Raw genomic sequence first — 26,037 nt, 5'->3', positions numbered from 1 at the left:
GTTTTTGAAAGAAGGAATGGTTAAATGACATCTAAGAATGTTTGGGGGCCTTATTTAAAAACATTCTAGTTTTGGTCTTTGGAGACTATGGCACTAGAATCACTGAGGTGGTCCTGGAAACCATGAGCAAATCACTGAGCAAGCAATAATCTTGTGAAATATCATAGTGACAGTTTTTAATTAGAGCTGTTAATTCAAATGGCAACCAAGGTGTCAATAAAGATGAGATCAGGGAGCAGAGCTGGTACAGGCAAGGGCAGGAAGACTTGCTCCTGAAGTGTTGCAGCCAACCTAAAAACAGGCTCACTCCAGTAGAAGAAAGCTACTGTGAAAAATGAGCTTATTCTGAAACAAATCTTGTATTCTGACTCAATATAAAAAAAATTATATTTGAAAATAGATGTATGTAAATAACATTTTTAGTAATTAAATAACTATTTAAATTACTAGCGTACCATAAGAGGTATATCTGTTATCATTAAAATGTTCATATTAAAATGATCATTTTTCTTCATTCATCCAGAAGGGTGAAAATATTTCTGCCTATACCTATTAAACATGTTTTGAAATTTGAACTCAATACTTAATCATTTCTGAGTAGGATGAATAATTCATAATGCAGTCTAAGAAAGCAATCTATTTCTACTAAGTATCTAAAACATAGGAACTGCACAGAGTTATTTACTTTAAGTAGTTAGTTAATTGCTTCATTTATTTCTTTGGTCGTGAAAAAGACAGCATCCTTTACAAAAACTGATAGCATAGTAGATTTACTCTTTAGTGCTTAATAAATATTATGCTTCCAAGAGGATATAGTGTAAGAAAACCTACTGGGGAAAATTAGTCCTAGATTGAGCATAACACCTTGTTTCCTTTACTTGAAGCGACTGAGAGGTTATGTGTCATTTGTTTCTAAGAGTTTGTATTTCTTTTCATTCTTGTCAGTTAGAATCTCAGAGCACCACTAGAGGACACTATCTTTCTCTGTTATCCCCGTCTTGCACTGGAAATTGAATTAGGAACAGATCACCAAAAAGATGGGAAAATGTTTATTTGTCAAGTACTGAAGAATTAACATTTTTGGAAAAATAAAAATACAAATATATATATAAATATTCCTTTAAAAAGATTGACGCTAATGAAATAATTTAAATGTAAAATGTTCAGAATAGAGTTGTACAATTTTCTTAGTTTCGGTTACAGATAAAATTAATCTAAAAAGAAATATCAACATACTACCATATATAAAATCAACAAAATATCAAAATATGATTCTCTAATGAAAATATGATGAGAAAATGATCTAATATATACATTTAGATCATAAAACACTTTAAGAACTATTTATAACATGTGATGTTTAATATTTGTGATTTCAGGGACCGCCTGGGAAGGATGGCCTTCCGGGACACCCTGGGCAACGTGGAGAGACTGTAAGTGACCCAGCCACTCTGACTGATATTTTCCGTCTCTAGTATCTCATCACAGAATGCTACTTTATTATTAACCGTTCAATTACCAGGTTAAGGATAATGGAAACATTAATTCCATTGAAACTTTTATTTAAATAATTTTTTAAATACATAAATAGCTTGTGTTTGTATCTAAACACTTAAATGAATATACTTGAAGAGATGGGATGTTAGTTGATTTGACTGTTCTTATTGTCAATAATAGCATTTTAGAGATGAGCTGATGGATAAGACCCTATTATCTTTTGGACACATCTACGAGGTTGTCAGCCTTCACCCTTTCACTTAAGTCTTTGTTTACAGATGTATTCCTGCCTATGATATCACCCTTCTACTCTCTAAAGGAAACACTTTAAAATAAGCCATAAGATAATACATTCTTCTATGGAGAATTAAGGGGTGAAATACTTTCTTTTTTTTATTATAGCTAATATAATTTAGCTAACATGCAATATTATGCGAGTTTCAGGTGTATACCATAGTTGTTCAACATTTACATACCTAAAGAAGTGATCACCATTAGTTCATCAACCATCAGACACTGTAGCACACTATCACATTATTAACTATGTTTTCTATGTGGTACATTACACACTCATGACATTTGTTTTATACCTAGAAATTTTAACCTTTTATTCCCCTTCACCTTTTCTCCCCTTTTTAATTTTTCAATACCAGTGACATTCAATATTATTTTATATTAATCTTAGGTATATAGCATAGTATAGCATATAATTAGAGAAGTGATCCCCCTAACTAGTTTAGTACCCACCTAGCACTACACATAGATATTGGCATATCATTAAGTATATTCTCTATGCTTTACTTTACATCCCCATGACTATCTTGTAACTACCCATTTGTACTTCTTAAACCCTTCGTCTTTCCTCCCTTACTCCCAATCCCCTCCTACCTATAACCCCGATAAATCTAGTACCCATCTGGCACCATAGGTCGTTATTATAATATTATTGACTATATTCCTTATGTTATACCCTACATCCCCAACTACTGTGTAACAGCCAAGTTGTACTTCTAATTCCTCCCCTTTTTCACCTACCCTCAAACCCCCTCCCATCTGGCAACGATCAAAATGTTCTCTGTATCTATGAATTTGTTTAATTATTTTGTTCTTTAGATTCCACATGTAAGCATTGCATGTGTCTTTCTCTTTCTGACATACTCCATTTAGCACAAAGTCTTCCAGGTCCATCTGTGCTGCCACATATGTCAAGAATCTATTCCCCTCCATGGTCAAGCAATATCCCATTGTACATATGTACCCCCTAATCTTTATTCATTCATCCATCAACAGTCACCCAGGCTGCCTCCACATCTTGGCTATTGTAAACAATGCTGCAATGAACATGTAGATGCACAGGTGCCCTTGAAGTAGCGTTTTGGGTTTTTTTTGGATAAATACCCAGAAGTGGGATTATTGGGTCCTTCTTTGTCTTGTGTTATAGTCTTTGTTTTAAAGCCTATTTTGTCTGGTATAAGTGTTGCTACCCCAGCTTGTTTTTTGTGTGTTTTTTACTTTCCATTTTGATGAAATATCTTTTCCCATCCCTTTCAGTCTGTGTGTGTCTTTCGATTTGAAGTGAGTCTCTTGCAGACAGTATATGTAAGGGTCTTGTTTTCTTATCCATAGCCACCCTATCTTTTTATTGGGGCATTTAATCCATTTATTTTAAAAGTAATTGTTGATAGATATGCAGTTATTGCCATTTTATTATTCATATTTTTTTCTTTCATTTTAAAGAAGTCCCTCTAACATTTCTTGTAATACTGGTTTTGTGGTGATGAACCCCTTTAGCTTTTTTTATCTGGGAAGCTCTTTGTCTGTTCTTCAATTCTAAATGATAACTTTGCTGGGTAGAGTAATCTTGCTTGTTAGGTCCTTGCTTTTCATCACTTTCAATGTTTCCTGCCAATCCCTTCTGGCCTGCAAAGTTTCTGTTGAGAAATCAGCTGATTGTCTTATGGGAGCTGACTTACAGGTAACTAACTGCTTTTCTCTTGCTGCTTATAAGATTCTCTCTCTTTAACCTTTGGCATTTTAATTCTGATGTCTCTTGGTATGGGCCTGTTTGGGTTCATCTTGTTTGGGCCTCTCTGCACTTCCTGGGCTTGTATATATATTTTCTGCATCAGTTTAGGTACGTTTTCTGTCATTATTTCTTCAAGTAGGTTTTCAATGCCTTGCTCTCTCTTCTCCTTCTGGTACCCCTATGATGCGAATGTTGGGGTATGCTTGATTTTGTCCCAGAGGCCCCTTAAGCTATCCTCATTTTCTTGAATTCTTTTTTCTTTTTTCTGTTCTGTTTGGGAGTTTTCTGCTATCTTATCCTCTAAATTGTTTATTCCATCCTTTGTTTCATCTAGTCTGTTGCTGAGTCCCTTCAGTGTATTCTTCATTTCAGTTAGTATAGTCTTTATTTCTGACTGGTTCTTTTTTATGTTTTCTAGTATTTTTTTATGTTTCCTATCTCTTTGCTTAAGTTGTCACCGAGATCATTGAGCATCCTTATAAACAGTGTTTGGAACTCTGCATCTGGCAGATTGCTTGTCTCCATTTTGTTTAGTTCTCGTTCTGGAGCTTTGTTCTGTTGTTTCATTTGGGAGATGTTTCTTTGTCTCCCCTTGTTGGCTCCCTCCCTGTGTTTGTTTATATGTATTAGATAGAGCTTCTAAGTGTCCCGATTTTAGTAGAGTGGCCTTATGTAATAGGTGTCCTGTGGGGCCCAGTGGCATAGTCTCCCTGGTCACCAGAGCACGGTGCTCCAGGTATGTCCCTTGTGTGGGTTGTGTTGTGTGTGCCCTTTTGTTGTAGTTGAACCTCTGTTGATGTTTCCACATCAGTAGGAGGGATTGACCCTCAGGCTGATTGGTTGTGAGCACTGGCTGTGATTACAGTGGAGGAGCTGTGGTATAGGAACTGAACTTATACTTTAGAAGGGTTCTCATGCCTGCTCAGTCTGCCCTTTGGGTGTATTGCCCCTGGAGGTGGCTGGGTCATTCTCCGGCTTGCTTTGAAGCTGGTGTGCCAGGCCAAGGACCTCCTAGGAGGGGACCCACTATAGGCCGAGTTCAGCTGCAGCTTGTGCCCTGACCTGAGTCATGTGGTATGAGCCACAAAGCAATCTGCAGATAGTCACCACTTGCATTGGGCTTGGAGGTACCTTGAAAGGTCAAGCCAGGACACTTGTGCCAGGCTTAGGGCTGCTCAACCAGTGGTATGGAACATGCCAAAGCTAGATGCTACTTGTTTGGGTTTTGTGAAATTTTGAGAGATTTTAAGAAATTTTGCATCATGAGCTAAGACAGGGAATTTGTATGGAAAACCAACTAAAAGTGGCTTGGGTATGTCCAAAAGTTGGGCAAGGTCTCACAAATCACCAGGGTAGGGCAGACAAACTAAGTTATCTAGGCTGATGTAGACTCAGATATGGCAGCCACCTGTGATTATATTCAATGAGCAGGGAGAGCTCAACAAAGAAATAATAGCGTTGGCCAGCTCTTCTGTCTTGGAGAAAGTTGTCCTTCTAGCCCTCACACTGAAGTCAGACAATTCAGTACCTCAGGGGTGAAATATTTTCTGATTTTGGAACCATAAGGCTATAACTGTTCTGGAACTATGTCAAATACATCCTCTTGTCTCAGTAGGAAAATATAAATGGAAACATGTAACTGAATTTTATTTTTAAATTATGAGGAATATAGCATTAAATAAATTGTCTGGAAAAACTTATGCGTATAACAATACTTGGGCAGAGGGGAAACAAAGCTAGCAGCTCAACTATAGTTTAAGGATTCTGGTGGGTTTGTTTATTCTGTGACTGTTACAAAACCATGTGTCTGGCTATTCCAATGGGATATAATCTAATCAGAAGTTTTCATGGATTAGCATGTTTCCTTGGAATCAATTTTTGGTTCTCACTGTTGATTAATTTTATCCAGATTTCTTAAGGAGACTGCAAAACAGACTACCTTTGAATATGTTACTCCAAATCATTTTAGGGCATTCTGCCAGCATGAAGACATATTGGGAGTTGCACTGCAGTACCCAATAACAAATCTGAAAACATGATGATTTTCTGTGTAGGAGAAACAATCTATCAGCAGCAACCCAATTCCTGTTTTGCTCACCAAGTGACAGTTCTGAATGTAACAACTTCTTACTTTTAGTCAGATTGTAAACTTCAAAGTCTTGGATTTCAACAATAGAATCAAAAATGATTTAGTGAGACCAAAGAGTAAAACTGCTTGGGTTTTCTCCTGGGAATGACAGCTGCTTGAGGGGCATAAAATAAATTCTCTAAAGGAGAATCCACACTCAAATTTTCAAATGCATTCTCATTTAAATCTTGCAGTCAAATCGTTTTTAACTAAGCCATGGTAGCTTCATGGGAATAACCCTAGAATATTTCCAAAATGGCTTTTAAGGAAGGTATACTTAGAGAATTTCCATTATAAAATCCCTTTTGTCTTCAATTAAATAACAGTTTCTGCTTCTATCCAAAGTTTCCATGGTTTACATAACATTTAAATTTAAATAAAAAGGAAAAATAGCATATTAACTAACGACTAGGATGGATGTTCTCATCTAGTAGCTTCTCATAGACAAAGGCTAGAATCATTTCTGGAAAACTATATTCCTGATTTCAAATCCACTTTTAACAGCATAGAGAATAAACCTCAAGCCAAGAACTTTCTTTCTCACCTTGTTGTGTGCTGACTGGGATTCAAAAGATTGCCTTGTACAAGAGTCAGAATCTAGAGCAGCTGTGTTTTGCTATATCTGTGTTACCTTATTATTTTACTCTTTTATTATATTTGAGATTTGTCCTCATTCAGAAACCGCTAATTGAAGGTTTGTTCTGACATCTTAAAATTCAAAGCTTCTTAACACCACAAGGAATAATTAAAAATAGTTTGTATTATACTGAAACAACACAAATTTGTCTCAGAAACACATTGCCAAATCCCATATTGATTCTAACATAGACAGTGAAGACATTGAAATTGTTAAAGATTTTGCTTACTTTGGCTCAGTCATTAATTCAAATGGAGACGGCAGCCAAGAAATTAAGAGAAGGCTGAGACTCAGAGGGCAGCAATAGAAAAATTAGAAAAGATCATCAAGAGCAAAGATATGTTATTGGAGACTAAGGCTTAGATCCTCTACAGTATTGTATTCCCTATTACTACGTTGGGATGGGAAAGTTGAACAGTGAAGAAGGCTGATGGGGAAAAAAAATGATTTGTTTGACATATGGTGCTGGAGGAGAACTCTACCAATACCCCCCGGATCACCAGAAAGACAAACAAGTGGGTCCTAGAGCATAGTAAGCCTAAAACATCGCTGGAAGCAAAAGTGACAAAACTTAAGCTATCCTACTTAGGGCACTTTAGGAGATGGCGGGGTTCTTTGGAAAGCAACATGATGCTGACAAAAATAGAAGGCACAGAAAAAGAGGAAGACCAAATATAGATGGATTGACTCCATAAAAAAGCCAGACATGAATCTGCAGGAGCTGAGCAGGGGTGTTGAGGATGAGACTTTGTGTACATCACTCATTCATAGGGTCACCAGAAGTTGGAGCCGACTCAACAGCAAGTAACATAGACTTAGAGATGATCAGAATAAGAGTTACATTTTCAATGGGTCTGGAAGGTTGGGATACAAATATGGGGCTACTAGTTTCTGCCCTTTGCTTTCTAACCCTGTTTTTAACAGTCTGATGTTGTGGTGAATAAAACTTTTGCAAATACTATATGCTTTAATTCATTTTTTTGGAAGGATTTTCCTCTCAGTGTTTTGAATCTAACTGTTAACTGTAAGTTAACATACCTGAGAAAGAAATTTGCCAATCATAATACAGTCATGCAGAATGAATAACCAGCAAGTCTAGAGAAATATAAATACCAGAATATATGCCCAAAGGCGTTGTTTAAGTAGTACATGCTGCTGACATCAACCAAATTTTATTTTAATGACTGTGCAAAGTACATTTGTAAATATATTCTTTTGATTTTAAAGAATGAACACTGATAAAATGCTGAAATGAGTGCTAATCATGCAAAGTATTTTTTTATAAATTTATTTTTACATTGTGTTTACTTTATGAGATTGTTGGAAGGCAGAAAGTAGAAGTGCATTAATATCATAAACTGTAGATATAGCTCTGTGTACAGAATCAGTGGACTGTTTCAAAGAATGTCTAAATCATCATTTATTTCATCCTTAAGCAGTACTAGGTTAAAGCTAGTTATGGGTCTATGTTATTTGACCCTGTGGAACAGGGCTAAGAATATTTTTTTGCTCCAGCTTTATCCCATTATTTTATTTTTGAAGCTTATTGAAAGTAATCATTGGACTATAATGTGAAATAATGAAGATGGTAAATTTTGAATTTTAAAGAGAACTGGCAAATAATAACTCATAAGCATTTAAAAATAAGTATTTTAGCCAAAAGAGGACTTTCTTTTAATGTGAGTTATTCAATGATTTCAGAGAATTTTCCTTTATGTTTTGTGTCCTGTATAGCTTTGATGGATTGTGCTCTTTCCTTAGGGATTTCAAGGCAAGACCGGCCCTCCTGGGCCAGGGGGTGTTGTTGGACCACAGGTACGTTCTGTTACTTTATTTCCCCCAAAAGATTTATTTTTCTGTTTATATTTTCACTCTCTTACATTGTTGAAATTTGCCCATTTTATAATTATTGAAAATGATGTAATTAAAAATTTTGGATAGCATATTTGCATATGCAACTTGTCTATATCAAATAAACTTCAGCAAACTATTACTTAATTAAGTTTTCAATTGAACTGAGAGGAATAAAATAAATAATTAAAAATAAGTCAGAAAATTCACAGAGAAGTTAACGCAAAAGCCTGACCATGGCATCTGCTAAAAAACCAAAATCCTTTATTAAATAGGTTGGCTATCATCTTTTCCCAGAATTTCAAGTTATTATACAAAATGACTTTAGTTTTTTTAGTATAAATTAGGTTTAGAAGTACAATATATTAGAAATGTAACATAAACCTTTGAACGTAATTTTATTCTAAAATTTTAATAATTGTTACATATTAGATATTTTTTAAGATTTTTATCTTCATAAAAATGATTTCCATCAGCAATAAAGTATTAATTTGTAGTTTTTGAATACATTTAATTAATAGGAAAGACAAATAGCTTTTGCAAGATAAGAGACAGTAAGAATCTCAAAAGTTAATGGAGTATCCTGAGTTACAGTATTAAATACCTAGAAAATAATTCATGGGGATAGAAAGTAGTATTTTTATTCTTGCAAAAAGTATTGAATGGACAGTTCACATTTAGTTTACTCAGATGGAATTTTATCCCTGGTAATAACAAATTATAGCAAAAGAGCAAAAGCAGATGAATAGCTGTTTATTTAATTTTTAAACAGTCTTTTCTCAGCCTACAATTAGTTCTTAATACTTTGTAATACACAACACACACACACACACACACACACACACACACACACACACAGGCATATCGAAACACACATCCCCCCAAAGAAACAAAAAGCTGCATCTTCTTTCTAACAATATGTGTGATTAGAAGCAAAATGAGAAATTCTTAGATTGCTTGATCATTTTATTTCAGAGATTAATCCTGAACCAAGGGAAATGTTTCTTTATTAAAGAAAACACAGTATGAATGTTACTTTTTTTTGTATATTTTTTCCTGTGAGCTGAAGGCCTCTTTTTAACTGCTTATCAGTTTTAATTAAAAAAGAAATGCTCCCTTAATAATTAACTCCTTCCAAAAATACTTTTTAAAAAAAATTCAAATAACTTTACAGTTTTCTGTGGGGGAAAAAAATTGACTGAAAGAATGATTTCTATTACGTTACATACCCATGAACAAAAATGGAATTAAACTATAATGTAACATCATGGGGTTTAACTGAATATTTCAGGACCTCACACTTTTTGAAAATTCATCTCTATCTAATGCAGACAGCTGGTTTCTGAGACCTGTGTTCTTTTTTGTCTCCCTTCTTTAAGGTATAAAAGTAGCAGGTGTTTTATTGAGTATGCATCTTCACTGGATTATTTTTTATTGGTCCCTTTAAGAAAGAAAATCAAATTGCCTATTTCAAATTTAATCATATTTTCATATTAGGACAAAGGGAGTGAATAAATAGGGGCAAATTGATTGTAATACTTGACATTGACTTTTTACGTACTGTCATGTGAATCATTGCTTATTTTTGTTTCTGTGGTCATAGCCATGAAATTAGGATCAATTTTACATTTCTTACTATTGAAATTCCAATTAAACATTCAAGGAAAATTTCATGTTGGGGGAAATGTTTGCACATTAATGATAACCTGAAGACTTTCAACAATGCATAATTAAAGGAATTCAGGCCTAGAAATATATACTCAAATTTGGGGCAGATGGTTCTTTATCCGAGACCAAAAAGTATTTTTGGTCTCTGTTGCATTTTTAGAAAAATAACAGGGAATGATATTCCATAAGCAACTTCAATAATACAGTCCACTGATTAACAACTTTAGATGTGAAATGTATGTCTTTAATTTAAATCCCTCATTTGGCTTTATTCTAAAGTGGAGATAGAGAACAACTGGTCTCCATTCTCTATTTACACTTGAAAACTCATTAAACTCTAGCACCACAAAACAGCAGCACTCAGGGGACACATAAATGACCTAACATTTTTTACTTTGGCATTTTCAGCTATTTAAAGCAGTGGGTTATTTGTTACAGCCTTCGGCCAGAAGGAACTGCCCACCCAAACTCATGGCCTTCGGGATCCCCTGCCACATTCTCTAGACTTTGTCAGAGGAGTATAGATTAACAATAGGGAGGTATCCAATCAGGGAAATCCCAAGGAGAACCACTTTGGTTGTTTGGGTTTCAGGGAACCCCATTTATTATCAAGCTGTGATTCATTGAGTGGTACCAATGTCTATTTTGCTCCTAAATTTATTTGATACCTTACATAAAAAAACACAGGAAGGGGACAAAACTATAGTTAAAAACAGTTTTTAACAATTCTTGGACAGACCTCACTCTGAAGCAATTCTGGTATTAAACAAAGAAAACAGCCTTTTGAATTTCTATATATTTCACTTGTACACTCAGATTCTAACTAAAATTAATTTTTTTCATACTCCTACCAGATATGCTACTTTCAGAGCTTTATGTAGGACATCATGAAAATAACTGAGAATGATAAACTTTTGGGAAAGGAAGTAATATTTATTTTGGGTTTCTGTTATCTTTGCTAAAAATTTTTAAAAAGCAATTTAATGAGGTTTTGCTTTTCCAATTTAGGGGCCCACCGGTGAGACTGGTCCAATAGGTGAACGTGGACATCCTGGTCCCCCTGGCCCCCCTGGTGAACAAGGTCTTCCTGGTGCTGCAGGGAAAGAAGGTGCAAAGGTACAACATGCTCAAGGAATGCTGTTGGCTGAAAACATCTCTTTACTTTTCCCTGTAGCTTCCTTATCACTTGTCCATAGATTCTCTAAATGTTGGCATAGTATTTGAATGAATGTCAGAAAGATATGTCATTAAAATATTCAGTTTATTGTACTTCAAGGCACGACTGGCCATAAAACCATCCATTTACATGTACTCTTAGATATAGGTAGTGGTTTATTTTAATGTATGTGGCATCCACATGATATCCTCATCATTAAATGATATTCAGGTTTTACTTACAGTAGATTAGACGTGATCATAATTTTGTTTGTGGAAACATGCACAGTGATTACTCCCTATGATGAGTGTATATTATATTCCTTAGGGCGACCCAGGTCCTCAAGGTGTCTCAGGGAAAGATGGACCAGCAGGACTACGTGGTTTCCCAGGTGAAAGAGGTCTTCCTGGAGCTCAGGTATAATCAACATATAGATAAAGCATGTGAATGAAATTGATTATTAGTTAACTACATAAAAAGTCTTTAGTTATTAAGGGTAAATATGTAAGCATCTGCATTAATTATCATAATCTATATAGCAATATGTATTTGTGTCTAGAAGTACTTCCTAACATCCTCATTTTATCAATCATACATCTCCTTCTATTTATATTCAGTTCACATTGATTCATTTTCTTTGCTTGTTTTTACTTTGCCCAGGGTGCACCCGGACTGAAAGGAGGAGAAGGTCCCCAGGGCCCACCAGGGCCAGTTGTAAGTATGATTATAATAAATAGCAACGCTATTTATGGTTGCAAATTACAGCTCTTCTTTCATTATTCTCATGTTGTGATTCTGCAGTGTGTGGAGAAGAAAATAAACACATGTCAATCAAGTTAGTCAATGCCTGGTTTCTACTAATTGCATGCACAAATGAGTGCAGAAACAGAAGACTTTAGTTGATTAAAAATATTTACTCCACCACTGCTCTCAGGATGTAAATGGAGCTATCTTGCCTCTTACAATACTCCCCAAAATAAGTCTTAACTTTTCTGATTCTAAGTACTTGATGAGACTTGAATTTTATCACTGCTTTAAAAGGAAAAAAACAACCCATAAGTATGAAAGGTATATATTCATACATACATATATATATATACATATATATATATACATGCATATATATATATATACACATATATACATATACATACATATACATACATATACATACATATATATATAAAGGTATATATACATAATTTTATAATTACAGTTGTCATTCAATATTATGTTTCAGGTGTACAGCATAGTGGTTAGACATTTATATAACTTACAAAGTGATCCTCCCAGTAAGTCTTGCACCCACCTGACACCATATAGAGTTATTACAATGTTATTGACTATGTTCTCTAGGCTGTACTTTACATCCCTATGCATATTTTGTAATTGTCAATTTGTACTTCTTAATCCCTTCATCTTTTTCACACAACCCCTCCCCCAACCCCCTCTCATCTGGCAACCGTCAGTTTATTCTCTGTATCTATGAGTTTGTTTCTGTTTTGTTTGTTCCTTTATTTTATTTATTTTTTTTTAGATTCTAAATATAAGTGAAATCACATGGTATTTGTCCACCACTTTCTGACTTATTTCAATTCATTTATATTTTATCCAGATTGCTTTATTTGTTTAATGTAACCATATGGAAAAAAATTGGCAAAGGAATAAATATCAGATTCTTACCTCACTTTTCTTTTTGTGCGATTCATATCAATTCCTAGGAATGCAATTAAATACAGCCTTAATTTTTTCCATAAGTTCACCTTAGTTCTTATCTATACTCTGAAATGTTACCAATAACAACCAAACTGCCAATTTTAGTGGCCTCTTCTCATTCTTTGTTTTATTTCACCAATCTAAAAAGCTGAAAGTTGCTTTAAATTGTCTCTCAACTTCCTTACACATTTGTTGAAGTTCAAATTAGTTCTACCTTCAAAATGTTTCTTTAATTTGTCCCCTTTACTTTATTTCCATGATGACTACCTTTCTTCAGGCTCTTCCTTTCTCTCCTTGCTTAATAGTGTCTTAACATATCTCCTTGACTTTATTTTCCTACCCCCTTCAGTCAATTATGCCCACTGATTCTAAAATTTCAGTTTAATATACACTTTAACTCTGCCATTTCTCTGCTTATATGTATCTCATAGTCCCACGCTACTTTCAAAAACCAAACTCCTTATGACCACCAAGTTATCTTTAGAATTTGATTCCAATTACCATTGTCTATTTTATTTTCATTAGTGCCTACCCTCTAATTCTACCCAATTTAATGCACTGAACTTTTTCCTTCTCAGACTACCATGATCTTTTATACCTTGCAGGGAGAGTACTTTATACTTTTCTCCTTCTTCTAGAAAACTTCATGTTTCCTTTCTCTATCTGACAAAAATTCTATTCACACATAGAAATCAAGCTTAAATGTTAAATCTCTATAAAGTCATCTTTAGACAGCTTGCCTCCATTCCATTTATTAGTGAAGTTTCTTCATCCTCAGTGTTCTTAGTTACGATTCGTATTGTAGAAATTACATTGGAATATAATTGGCTGTCTTTCTCACTAGACTGAGTACCCTATACAGTGCCCGACACACAGTAATCATTCCATATCTACCTATTTGAATTATCATAAAGCTTGATATTGGAGTAAAGTGTATACAGCATAACTAATACTAAGAACACAGGAATATAATCTTGATTGATTAACTTTTTATTTAATCTGTAGATTACACAAATATCATATTACAGTGTAAAGGTGAATATGGGTATCTGGTAAAATTATTTTTTAAATAAAAATATTTCAGTCACTATATGTGACATTCCATATTTGAAAAATGTATAAAATTATGTAGAACATTTTAAAATATCTTCATAAAGAAGTGGTGGTAGTACTAGCAGGAACAACAGTTGAATAAGACACAAGTTCTTATTTGAGCATAGAATCTTTAAAAGTTTTAGTACAACACAATCCATTTAACCAGACCTTCAGGTGCTAAAGTGGTTTTATTTCTGGAATATATATATATATATATATATATATATATATATATATATATATACACACACACACACACATACATATTTTTTCTTTGATCAGTGGTTATTGTATCTGTGAAACCTGAATCAAAATTACAAGGATTAAATGTTTCAAGTTATTTTTAGGTCCCAAGTAAATAACGGTATTCCAGGTCTTTGAAACAGTTGAAATGAATGTTTTTGTAGGCTGTATAATATACCCATGAGATATAATTTAACAAGATATTAATCAACAATTTTTCAGTTACATGCACATAGAATAACATATTAAATATAATATAAAAATCTAATATTTTATCTATTTATTTGGCTCCAACAATGGTTTATTAATGATTTCCATGTTTATAATTAAGCTCCATAGAAGATACCCCTTTAAGAGACTTAACATAAGGTAAACAGTTTTGAAAAGGAACACACTAAAGACTAAACAGCACTATAAGACAGTCAATGATTAAATGACTAATGACATACAAACAATACATGTTAATTATTCAAGGACAGGGGAAAGAGAAGAGAAATCCACAGAAGGATCATGGAGGCAGTGGCCCTTGAACTTGTCTTCACAGAGGGCAGAGGATTACAGAATCATTTAAGATTAAGAAAATTATATTAGGAAAGAGATAAGGTATTTAGGGGTTATTCAGTCTTACCAAAGTGGAGTACCTTGGGAGAAAGACTAAAATTTGATGAATTCTTGCTAGGATTCACACACTCTGCTATGTATTTACATACTGTAAAGCTAAAGCCCTTATTTAATATGGCATATGATTATTGAAGCTCTAAAATGATAAGTTGCAGTACTTGAACATTTGAAGTTTTGGAGTAAGTGGAGTAAAAAAAATAGTTAAATAAAACTTTAAGAAAAAATCATCATTAGTGTGTAATATGTAACACAGATGACAGAGACTTGATGAGCATAAAAGTTCAGTGATCAAAGTCGTAACGTAAGAGTGAAGTGGGCAGTGGGAAGTCTAAGAACAGTGCAGATGTACCAAATCCTAGGAAGGCAGGATAGTAGGATTCATTACTGAGATTGGATCTGGCCAGTGAGGAAAGATGCAAACTGAATGAAGACCTCAAGCCGTGTCCTTGTGGAACGACACTTTAGTGATGCCTTCCGTGCCTGGAGCAAATTTACCTGGTCAGGAACCGCAACAAAACCAAAACACTTTTATAGGACAATCCAAAACCTCTTAGCAGTCACAACAGATTTTTAAAATGCCTTTATACTTTGCTATTAGAAATGTTTTACAGATGCTCACTGTGAGTTCATTTACTTGGAATTAACACTTTATTCAACAAAAAACTGTTTAGTTTCTGGATATGAAAGATAGCTTATGCAGAATATTTATTCAGGCTAATTCTCATTTTTTGAGGTTCAAGACTTGCTATGGGTTATCTTGAAATTGATATTGAAAACAAAGAATCAGGAGCAGTGACTGCTTTGGCAAGAAAGATAACAGGTTCTATTTTGCAATGTTGATCAAAAATGTGACATCAAAATATCAGAAGGAAATAACTTGGCAATTGGTGAGAGACAATGAAATTGTAAGCCATAACTGATAAAGGCATAAGAATATCCTGTAGAACTCCTTGATTCTATAATAGATCAATCTGAGTTTTTGTCAATCTCATATTAATGTTACCTTTAGGATTTTGACTAAGTAATGAATGGTAAGTGCAGGACTGAGATTCACAGGAGTAGAGAAGGATGGAGATTTTGCAGTTATTCATATGAAGGAGAAAATTAAAGTAATGAATTCTCGGGGGAATGAATGTGAATAAAGAATATGAAGGGTATAGGAAATAGAAAATGAAATGATATTAAAAGTGTTTATCCTTTCAATTCTTAATACTAAGAACTTTATAATCATTATCTTATTTGATTTTTGCAACCTGACCAGGTAGGTATTATCATTCCACTTTTAAAGACAAGAGATCTGAGGCTTAGAGAAGGTAAATAACTTGCCCAAGTTTATAGTCCTTTGAAGACAAACATCCATACCACACATTACATAGATTCATTTTCGGTATGTACATCTCTCACGCTGTAAACATCTGCTTAATTAAATTCTCCCTTACCCCCCTCTCTTTTTAGATTTCATTTTTCCAAGTCCTCTTGATCCTTCTTTACCCCTGTGAACAATTTTGTCAAAAGGAAGAGAGGTAGAAGAGCTAATATTATGGTTCACTGGGCTTTAATATCCTTATACGTGCTCTTTGTAACAGTTGCTTGATTTGAATGAAGCAGAGTTTAAACTCCTTAAACAAATAAGCAAGTTGAATCCTTTGGCATCCATTTTCTTTATGTATAACCCATTCGGTCAGAATCATAGACCAGGCTATTTGTATCACATTGTATGACACCTATAGAAGTGGGATTACTGACCTCTGCTAGGTCTAAATGTGATGTTATTGGCTTATGTTTAGAGGAACTAGGATGTGTAGAGTTGCATCAACCAAAGGATCTGTTTGAGGACAAGGGGGAACATTTCATGCAGGGCACTCATTGTGAACATCCTCAGAAGAAATCGCTTCCTAACCATAGCTTCAGAAATGTTTGTAGCTTCTTGATCAGTTACTTGGTTTATATCTTCATAAATCAGGAAAATGAGACTTCTCTTTTTGCTTTGGCTTACAGAAATCATAGAGCCAAAATTGAGACATAATAGAGAAGATAACTCTTTGCTTTATGACTGCAACTTTTTTAATACAACTCACTATATAAAAACAGTTCATGTGATGTACTTGAATATTATCCATTATATTTTTTTTCTATTTAATATTTCAAAATGCTATACAAGACCCATAAATGGATCATGACCTGCAGTTGAGAAAAACCTTGGTCTACAGTATGCATTTTTAGATTACTAATATTTTTGGTTCTATTGTTTGCCAATAAAAAGTTTCTTGCATATCTATTTTTCTTAATTATTTTTTATATATTTTTAATATTTTATATCTGTATTTTTTAATATTTTTAATATATTTTTATATTTTATATCTGCAAGCTGCTATAAGTCTTTCATGCGGAAAAACTATAATTAAATAAATATCTGAATGGACACAATCTAATAGACTGGAGTTATATAAATTCATTAAATGGACATTTCCTGCAAAGACCTTATGGTTTACTGATGAAGACAGTTATGAAACAGATGAAACAACAAATAATAAGTGATATATTAAAAGATAGAACAAAGAAGACAGGTGAGAAAAATGATTTTTGCCTAAAGGAATTATGTTGGAGTTGGAGCTATAAATAAAACCAGTTTTATCTTCTGAAAAGCAATTTTTTCTGAGTGCTAAATATAGTCTTGAAGTGCTCATCACCTTTTTAATCATCTTAGCAAAGAATTAATATGTCATAGTTCTCTAAAGCTTTTGCTACTAGGAGTGAATGTATATTGAGAACCATTTGCTAAATGATCCCACTTAAGAAAAACATTATCCCAACAGGGTGCTGGGACTTTGGCCTTTTAAAATCTGGCAGAAACCAAGTGTTTACTGTACGCGTGATGTTGTGTCCAAGAGCTGGTAATGGATACCAGTCAGAGCACAGGCATGTTTTCTGATCTCAGGGGGTTCACCCACTAAGTGCTCACCTTGATACACACACACAAAATGGAAGCAACGAGGGACTGAGCGACGAGAGAGGAAGGCAGTGCAGCATTTTTCTCATGTTCAACAGAAACTGAGTACATGTTTTATAGTTATGTAAGCATACAATGTAGACGAATGTATTATGCAAGCAAATTCTCAGATTGCTCTTACCATCTATGTTTTCATACAGTAAAATCAAGGAAAATGTTCAATAAATAACCTCTCCTCTGTGTATTTTTCTTTCTGATAGTGAATCCTCTCATTGCCAACAGTTATTTCTCTAAAACTGAGGCATTTAAAAGAAATATAATAGTGTGCTTAAGAAAGCCTTCTATTCGTACAACCACATTTCTTTTTTTACCTGGGAGGAGTGGGAGTTAATATGGAGAAAGTAGAGCAGAGCGGGCCAGACACAGCTGCTAGAAGATAAAATATCTATTGTAATTGTATAAGACATCTGTCTCTATCCCTTTTCTGTGACTCCTATTTCATGACTGTCCCTGATAATTCTGATGATTCTCTTTTCCTCTTTATGTGTTGTTGAAATTAACAGTGCATCTTGTCCTCTCTTCCTTCAGAGGTTATAAACCCTTTCTATCATAATTCCTATTAACTCTAATTTTTTTTTCTATATCCCATTCCAGAGAATCTTCTTTTCACTCCCTTTTACTTATTCCTGAAACAAGGGATGACAAGTTTTTAGAAGGATTACATCTACTGACTAATTGAGTCATATGCTATGCTTTTTAAGATAAAGCACATTTTCTCTGCTGGAACCCAGGTAGATCTCAGCTGGCTATTATGACATCCAAGCAGGATGACCAAAGTGTAGAGATGGTGGCGATCAATGACCAAAGATTAAGATATTGTAAGACTTTGAGTTAGTCATTCAGAATTTGTGCTTTAAATTCTGTTAATGATTGAAATTTTTTCTGAATTTTTAGGTTATCTGATCTAAAATACTTGCTACCTGGAGAGTGGGAATTACCTTGTAATTACCTTACTAATTTTGCATGAAGGTCAATTTGACCTTAATAAGAAAGAGGCAGATTGTTTTTTATTTAGTTATTTATTCTTTTGCCTTCACTTACTATATAGCTGTATAAATACGTAAGAACTTTTTGTATTTATGCTGCTATTCTTCTCCCTAGTGGGCTGCCTTTTAACTGAATGCTGATGAGATGATGTCTCTATTTACCACTTTCATTTACTTTACAAATGCTCCTCAGAATATGAAGCATTCAATGAAAATAACTGAGAAAAATTTTATCTGGATGTCCTCCTTTGTGTGACGAGTCAGAGAAATAACCACTTTTTTTCTGCAGTCTAAAAACATATACTGATGCAACTGCTTCTGGTTTCATTAGTATTGTTAAGATTTAGGGAAAGGAGCTACAGAAGGAGATAAAGATAACATAAAGTTAAAGAAAGGTAACTGAATAGATAAATGTAAATTCCTCCCTTTCAAAAGCAGGTAAATGTTCACCTTTCAACTGAAAACAAATGACCTGTAGTGGTTTATGTTTAGTACTAAAATAACAGGCTACTTTATGATCTGATTGTTATAATTCATGTAATTCAACCCATACTGTTGCCTTTGGAAAACTTTTAATTTGTCATGTGTCCATTGCTACATAAATCACAAATTCAGAAAATGATATTTCTATAGTTTTTAGACCCTCTTTCTATAAGTTCTTTCCAGTTACGCACTTTGGATGTGTAAACTATTCATCATTCCTACAGAGAGATGAGTATACAGATAGTTTATGGAGGACTGTATGTAAATAAGGTTGGTATGACAGGATTTCTTCTTATTTAATGTTGCTATAGCTTAATTATTACCACTGTATTTTTAAGTGTTGGAAATTTATACTTAATAAGTAACTTAATAATTTATACTTCATTAATTTATATGTAATAATATTTTCATATATCACTCATGTGGCTAATGTCCCAATTACTGTTCCAGTTGCTCTCACTTAGGTCACTGGTGACTTGTCAAGAACAATATTTGAATTCCTCTATTTTATACCATTAATTTATATCTTATTTCAAGTTTATTCTTTCATTGGCTTCTTCTTTTTTTCCCCATAGATATAGGCAATGATCATTAGTAACTACTAAGACTATTAGGTAAAAGCTGAAACAACTGATAGGAACTTTATTTTTTTAATTATTTTTTTCTTTTTACCTTTGAGCCCCCTGTTTAAACTTTTGACAAGCCGTGTAATTTAGGATTAAAGCTGTGGGGAAAGCTCTACCTTTCTTTTAATAATATGACTTTAGATATGCCACATAACCGTCTGGATCTTAATTTTCTCTTCTATGAAATTTCACTTCTACAATCATTTGAGATTGTATATCTATTTTTGAAATGTGGTTTATGCATTGTTCTTTAACATCTGTTGCATTCATACTTTAAGACAGACATTGTCTTAAAGAACTATAAATGTAGAACCACATTAAAATCATAAAATCATGATGACACACTATTTCTGGCAAGAAAAGTGATCCATAGAGAGGTTAATCAGTTTGCTCAAGATGGCAAACCCAATGGTTCCAGTTCTGGAAAGGAAAAGGTCACACACACAACTGACACATTTACTTAGGGCCTGGAAAGTGCCAGTAACTACTCAAATTGTGAGAGATCAGTGCAATACAAAAGCAAACATCCTAGGAGCTTATCATTATCTATTTAACCTATGTTTAAACCCAAACATATTTGTTTTAGATGTAATTATTTATCTGACATTTATAAAGCCCTCTTTTCTTTACTCCAGCCAGTTATAGAACAATGAAATAATATCTATCCCTTTATGGAAAAAAGATGCACTTGCTGTGTGAGTTCCTCAAGGCTGATATCTCCCATAATACAATTTGTACTCACAGTCAATGTTGCAAGACTCAGATTCTCACTATTTTTGTTGAATGTGTAAATGGGTTCTCTTTTTAATATTGGGTTTAAATTTTCATTTTTTTTTTTCTTTAAATGGGACTTCTTTAGATTCACTTGGGATTAGAGGATTCATCGGCTTATTTTTTTAAAAGTTGGCCTGGGGATATTTCAATAAGATTTGCAAGTTTGTAATATCATTTTCTTAATGGGTAGGTATCATCAGAGATTTTCACTTTTCATTTATAGATATATAAAATAAAATCATTGCGAAGCATGCTGTTATTAAAAATACCTAGACTTATAGAATGTTGGAAATAACCAATGGAAAAGGAAATTGCAGCTGTACTTCAGAGAACAGACATACACCAAAAAGTCTTTCCTTGTTTTCATTCATTGTTTTGAAGTTAATAAGCTGAGACAATATCATGAACAATGTTTTAACTACAGGAAGGTAATATGTTTTATTGTTAATTTTAATGCAGCTTCCACAAGCAAGATGGCAATCTGAAATTTAATCATATTAATGCTCCAAGAGAGTCATTAAAATAGTTAAGCTTTGTATAATGTAAAATAGTATGCAATATCTACAAACTATACACATTTTCATTGATTCTAATCTTCATTCTTTCTCTACATGAAATAGTAATTTCATGTACATGAAATTAATGAAAATATTAATTTGAAAATTAATATTTTACATGAAAATATTAATTTGATTGCATGCATACATTTAGATCCTATATTTTTAACATATCCATCATGTTCACATGCTCTATGAAATGAGTAATGCATATTTCTAATTTTATAGCGTTCTTATACTTATTACTCTTATTTATACTTATTTAATGCATACACTAAATATTTCATGTTTTGAAATATTAATGAAGAAATCATAGAGTTATTTACAGGAAAAAATTCAGTATGACAAATGCTACATTAACTCCTGCAGAAAATAATGGTAGGAAATCTAGAGTATTATGTAGGCTGTGTGAGGAATATTTAGAAGGGTGTCTTATGCTTTAAATTCTCATAATAATACTACTTTTGGGAAAGGTTGTTGATATCATGGGCCTAAAGAGTGGCTGGGATTTTAATAGTATGGGAATGGACCAAAGACTTTTCAAAGTAGGAGATAAGTGTGACCAAACATTCAGAGGTAAAATGGGAGTATTGTGTTAGAGGGATATTTAGAGAGATATTTAGAAGAAAATAATTTTCACATTACAATACTAAAATATAAAGCAACCCCCGCCCCCCCCACTAAACTCTGAGTATATGTATATGAATATTTTACTGAGAAAATCAAGGATAAATATACTCTCAAAAAGATACATTAACCCAAACAATTTTAGAGTTCTGCATATAAGAAAGAAATATTTAAGTTTTAAGCAATTCTTTGTTGTTGAAAATTAACAATAAACATGTAAACGATAGTGACAAAGGGCAACAAAATTCCAATGAACTATTTGAATGACAGAGAATGACTATTTGGGCAAAGGAAATAAACATTGCCATCAATTTATTTTAAGTTTTCTCAGGTTAGAGAGAGTTCAACCAATATGTGCTTGGTGCAACCAAGTGCCTGCATTTGGTCTTAAGTGCCTGCATTTCTTCTACTTATTAAAATTTAGCAAAATATGTACGTATTGTAGTAGAACAAACAATTGGGTTGTTTTTTTCACCATTGTTGAAGTACTCGGTATTGTAGAAAAAAACTGTGTAGATTAGAGCCTATCAGCTAACCTTCTGGCCTTGACCTGAAACATAAGGAAATCATACAGGCAACGTACTTAAGCACAATAATTGTTTAGTAGGCTAAATAATTGAAAAATAATAAATTCTCTTAATATAAGTGTCTGCTTTCTAGTGAATCTCTCCTTTTTAACATTCTCGTCTCATAGCTGTCAACCTCAAAACAGTGATATTTTCCTCGGGTAGTCTTTGAACACTTGGGGTTTAAATTTAAAACAGGATTATAGGGAAAGATTTCATGGCCTGACAAATAAAAATTGCATCTTTTTTTGTATGGTCAATTATAAATAAATTATCTCAGCACTTAAATTGGATGCTGAGTTTCTATTTGATAACACTAATGGGTAGTGATCCTTTTCTGAAATGTTAAAACCAAAGTGTAACACAGTCATCTTGCGTGCACACTGACCCTTGATAAATAGAGATGTATCTTTAGAAATGTTAGTGTTAGCCTGAAGAAAACAGGATCATCCTAGTCACGTCACATATCGTCTTCTGTTGATATTTTTCTATTACCAAAAAAAGAATGCTTTCAAGCTGAACTTTTTCTTTTTCTCGTTTTTGTAATTCAAGGAATACCTTTGCATTCCTCATTCCTCTCAATTTGAGAGTCCTTGTTCTGTTCCCCTTGTCTTCCTGCTCCTCTTCCTCCTCCTATCTCTCTCTATCTCTCCCACCTTATTCCTCTTTCTCTCACATGCTCTCTTTCCCTCCCTTTCCTTTGCCCTCTTTCTCCTCCTGCAGCCTTCCCTCTTGACGTCTCTCTCTCTAATAAGTAGAGACAGAACTTTACATTCCTTTAACCTTTAGGGCTGTACATCTTGAATGTCAGACATTCATCAGACTCGACTCTCGGTTTTCTCTTCTGCACTGGCCTCGGGGATCATTCATCCAATGCCACCTATTTAACACTTATACCACTTGTGGTGGGCTCATTTTTTATAAAAATATCTAATGTTATAAAATTAAAAAGAACATTTTGGCAGGGGATAGATGTTTATGGTGTAAAAAATACTTAATTTTCCTTTGTAATTATTTATTCTTTAGTACTTAAAATATGTGATTGATAGAAATTTAATTTCCACATATTCTTGATTAGTTATTATGCAATATGAGCAACATTTCCTGGATTTGTTTTCAAATACGTATTAAGTAGTAAATATTCTTATAATTTTTTGTAATCATTGAATATTTCAATAAAATTGAATAGGTACTAAATTTAAAGAAATTCCGATTAAGTGGCTTCATTGATGTCTTCATTATGGAGAACAAATAATAAAATAATTCCCAAAATATATGAAGTATAATATTAGAAAATAAATGTTAAAATATTATATTTTCCAGCTTTGATAAATCATTTCTTCTATGAGTTTTGTAATGATATTATTATCTAAATATCTTAATTATTAAGGAAAACTAATAATCATATTTTCTAATATTTCAAATTTGATTCAATTATGAAAGAAAATGATAAATTATAATTTAATGACCCATTTAAGAATCTAATCCAAAGACAACATCCTTTTTATTTTTTATGAAATAACATTGGAAATAGGTTATACGTCAGCTTTACAGGACTAAGTAAATATATGTTTACATTTCTTTTGTTGTTGCTTTAAATAGTATTTTCTTAAATAGTTGATAAAGGTAATAAATATGAAAGCAGTATCCACATTTTTAAAATTTCACACATTAGGTATATTTCAAAGCAAATTAGTAGAAAATACATGCCATTTCCTTGAAACTCAACTGGATATGTCTAATCAAATATGAATTACCTTGTCAGTGTTCAAAATAAAACTTACAGGTCCCTATAGGACTTCAAAATAAATTTAAGGACTTATTTTCTGGGAAAAAGTCCAAACTCTGAGATAGTGGTTACCAAACTTATTATGAAAAAGAATATATTTGTAGACTAATGCAATGACAATTTCTGAAGTCATTTTTAGGACTTTAAAATTGTGATTCATCAAGTTTGAGGTCAAGCCCAGAAATCACTTTGAGAAAATACAAGTCTAGAAGGTATATTCAGCCAATCCATAATAATACAGGAGAAAATAGTATAGAAAGTTATTTTTTGGATCAATGCCTTATAAAGCCTTGTGAACAATTGTGAATACAAATGAAATAATAAAACATCTGTATAATATTAAAGATATATAATTTTGAAATTTTTTAATCAATATTTCCTAACTTCAATATCTGTGTTCAGTATTGGACTAGAAATTAGTCTTTCAAATAATGAGTACCACTGTTTTTGTTTGAGATCTTAAAATTGTCTAAAAGTGGCTTTAACATTATTTACTATATCGTAAGTTTCCACTATTAAGTAAGTGATTCCCAAGCCAATCTCACTTTTCCATCATTAATAACAAAATACTTTTTTTCCCCATGTACCAGGGCTCACCAGGAGAACGTGGATCAGCAGGTACAGCTGGCCCAATTGGATTGCCAGGACGTCCAGGGCCTCAGGGTCCTCCTGGTCCAGCAGGAGAGAAAGGTGCTCCTGTAAGTAATTTCAAAAATATGTATATATTATATTGCCACCCTGCACAAGTTATTACTTTTTATTCAAGGATATTAGCTCTTCATACTCTACTGCATTCTTACTGCATATGTGCCTGGCATATAAACAAACTTCTTTTTATATCTATAATAGACAAAATTTCAAATTCAATTAAATGAGATGACATTTTTCCACCCTTTATGAAACCCTAATACCTGTGAGGGAGTTGGATATTATTAATGTAAAAAGCTTCTGATTTTGCTCCTTTAAAAAAATAAAATTGGAATTTTGATTAGAACCATACTTTGATGCTTTATATTAGAAAAGTGTGCACTTTTAACTCTTCTTCTAATATAACTTTATTTCCAATCATTTTCTTAGTCTATAAATGAAGCCCATAAAAAGTAGTTGTTCTTCTCATGTAACTTGAGTTTTGATCTACAGTAAATGAGATGGAAAATATCTAACCAATTATTTTATCTTATATTTATAGGACTTTAAAATTTTATATTTAAATAACCATGGGCAATATTCCTTAGGTTTACATTTCTTTGTCAAAATTTCTTCCCTATTTTTGTTCCTGCTTTTGATTTAATCAAATTAATTTTCTTGAAAAAAAGCATTATCTCATCTTCCAATATTAAAACACCAACTCATTCAGTAAATATAGATAAAAATTGTCAATGAGCATACACAAAAATATGAGTTAATATTTTGGTATACATGTAAGTCTTGATATATATAATCTAATATATATCTGAATTTCAAAATACCTTTTTTTATCACTAAGACTTTAGTTTTTGCAAGTTGATTCAGATTGAGCAAGTTGCTTTCATTGTGCAAGCATTTTCTCTCTTAACTGTTTATGATATTACTCAAGTGTTTCCAAATTAAAATGATTGTTTTCTGTAATCCATTACCTTTCAGAAACATTTAAAATATTAAAATGAGACCATGCCACCTATGGATAGGATTTTGAGTGATAGAAAAAGCACATTTTCTTACTGAGTATTTTTTTAAGTAATATATTTCTAGCTGAATAAATTTGTTGAAAATTTAGATACTGTTTTAAAGTGGTTAAATACCTTGGCTTTGTGAAGAAATGAAATATTGAAACAAAGAAAAGGATATGGAAAAGAACTGAAAGTGATAGTAACAAATAAACTTGCTGACATAGAGGAGACATTATTAACTGAAGCCCTTGTAAGAGCAAAGGTTCAGGCCCAGTTTTGATGGTGATTGATGACATTATGATGAGGAAGGAACAAGGCAATGCTCTGCCCAT

At 33.0% G+C, this 26,037-nt stretch overlaps 1 protein-coding gene across 6 annotated transcripts in view; it reads left to right on the top strand.

Moving 5' to 3' along the window:
- Nucleotides 1-26,037, top strand: part of COL11A1 (collagen type XI alpha 1 chain) — a 201,109-nt gene that overhangs the window by 123,221 nt on the left and 51,851 nt on the right. For all 6 annotated transcript variants that reach the window (XM_033093033.1, XM_033093031.1, XM_033093032.1 and 3 more), the window contains 6 exons: nt 1,380-1,433; nt 8,050-8,103; nt 10,816-10,923; nt 11,291-11,380; nt 11,624-11,677; nt 24,647-24,754. In XM_033093033.1, coding sequence (XP_032948924.1) covers nt 1,380-1,433; nt 8,050-8,103; nt 10,816-10,923; nt 11,291-11,380; nt 11,624-11,677; nt 24,647-24,754 — 468 coding nt within the window. The remainder of the gene's footprint in view (nt 1-1,379; nt 1,434-8,049; nt 8,104-10,815; nt 10,924-11,290; nt 11,381-11,623; nt 11,678-24,646; nt 24,755-26,037) is intronic.

Source organism: Rhinolophus ferrumequinum, chromosome 22, assembly GCF_004115265.2.
Source record: "Rhinolophus ferrumequinum isolate MPI-CBG mRhiFer1 chromosome 22, mRhiFer1_v1.p, whole genome shotgun sequence".
Classification (NCBI taxonomy): domain Eukaryota; kingdom Metazoa; phylum Chordata; class Mammalia; order Chiroptera; family Rhinolophidae; genus Rhinolophus; species Rhinolophus ferrumequinum.
This window is presented reverse-complemented; position numbering and strand designations above follow the sequence as displayed.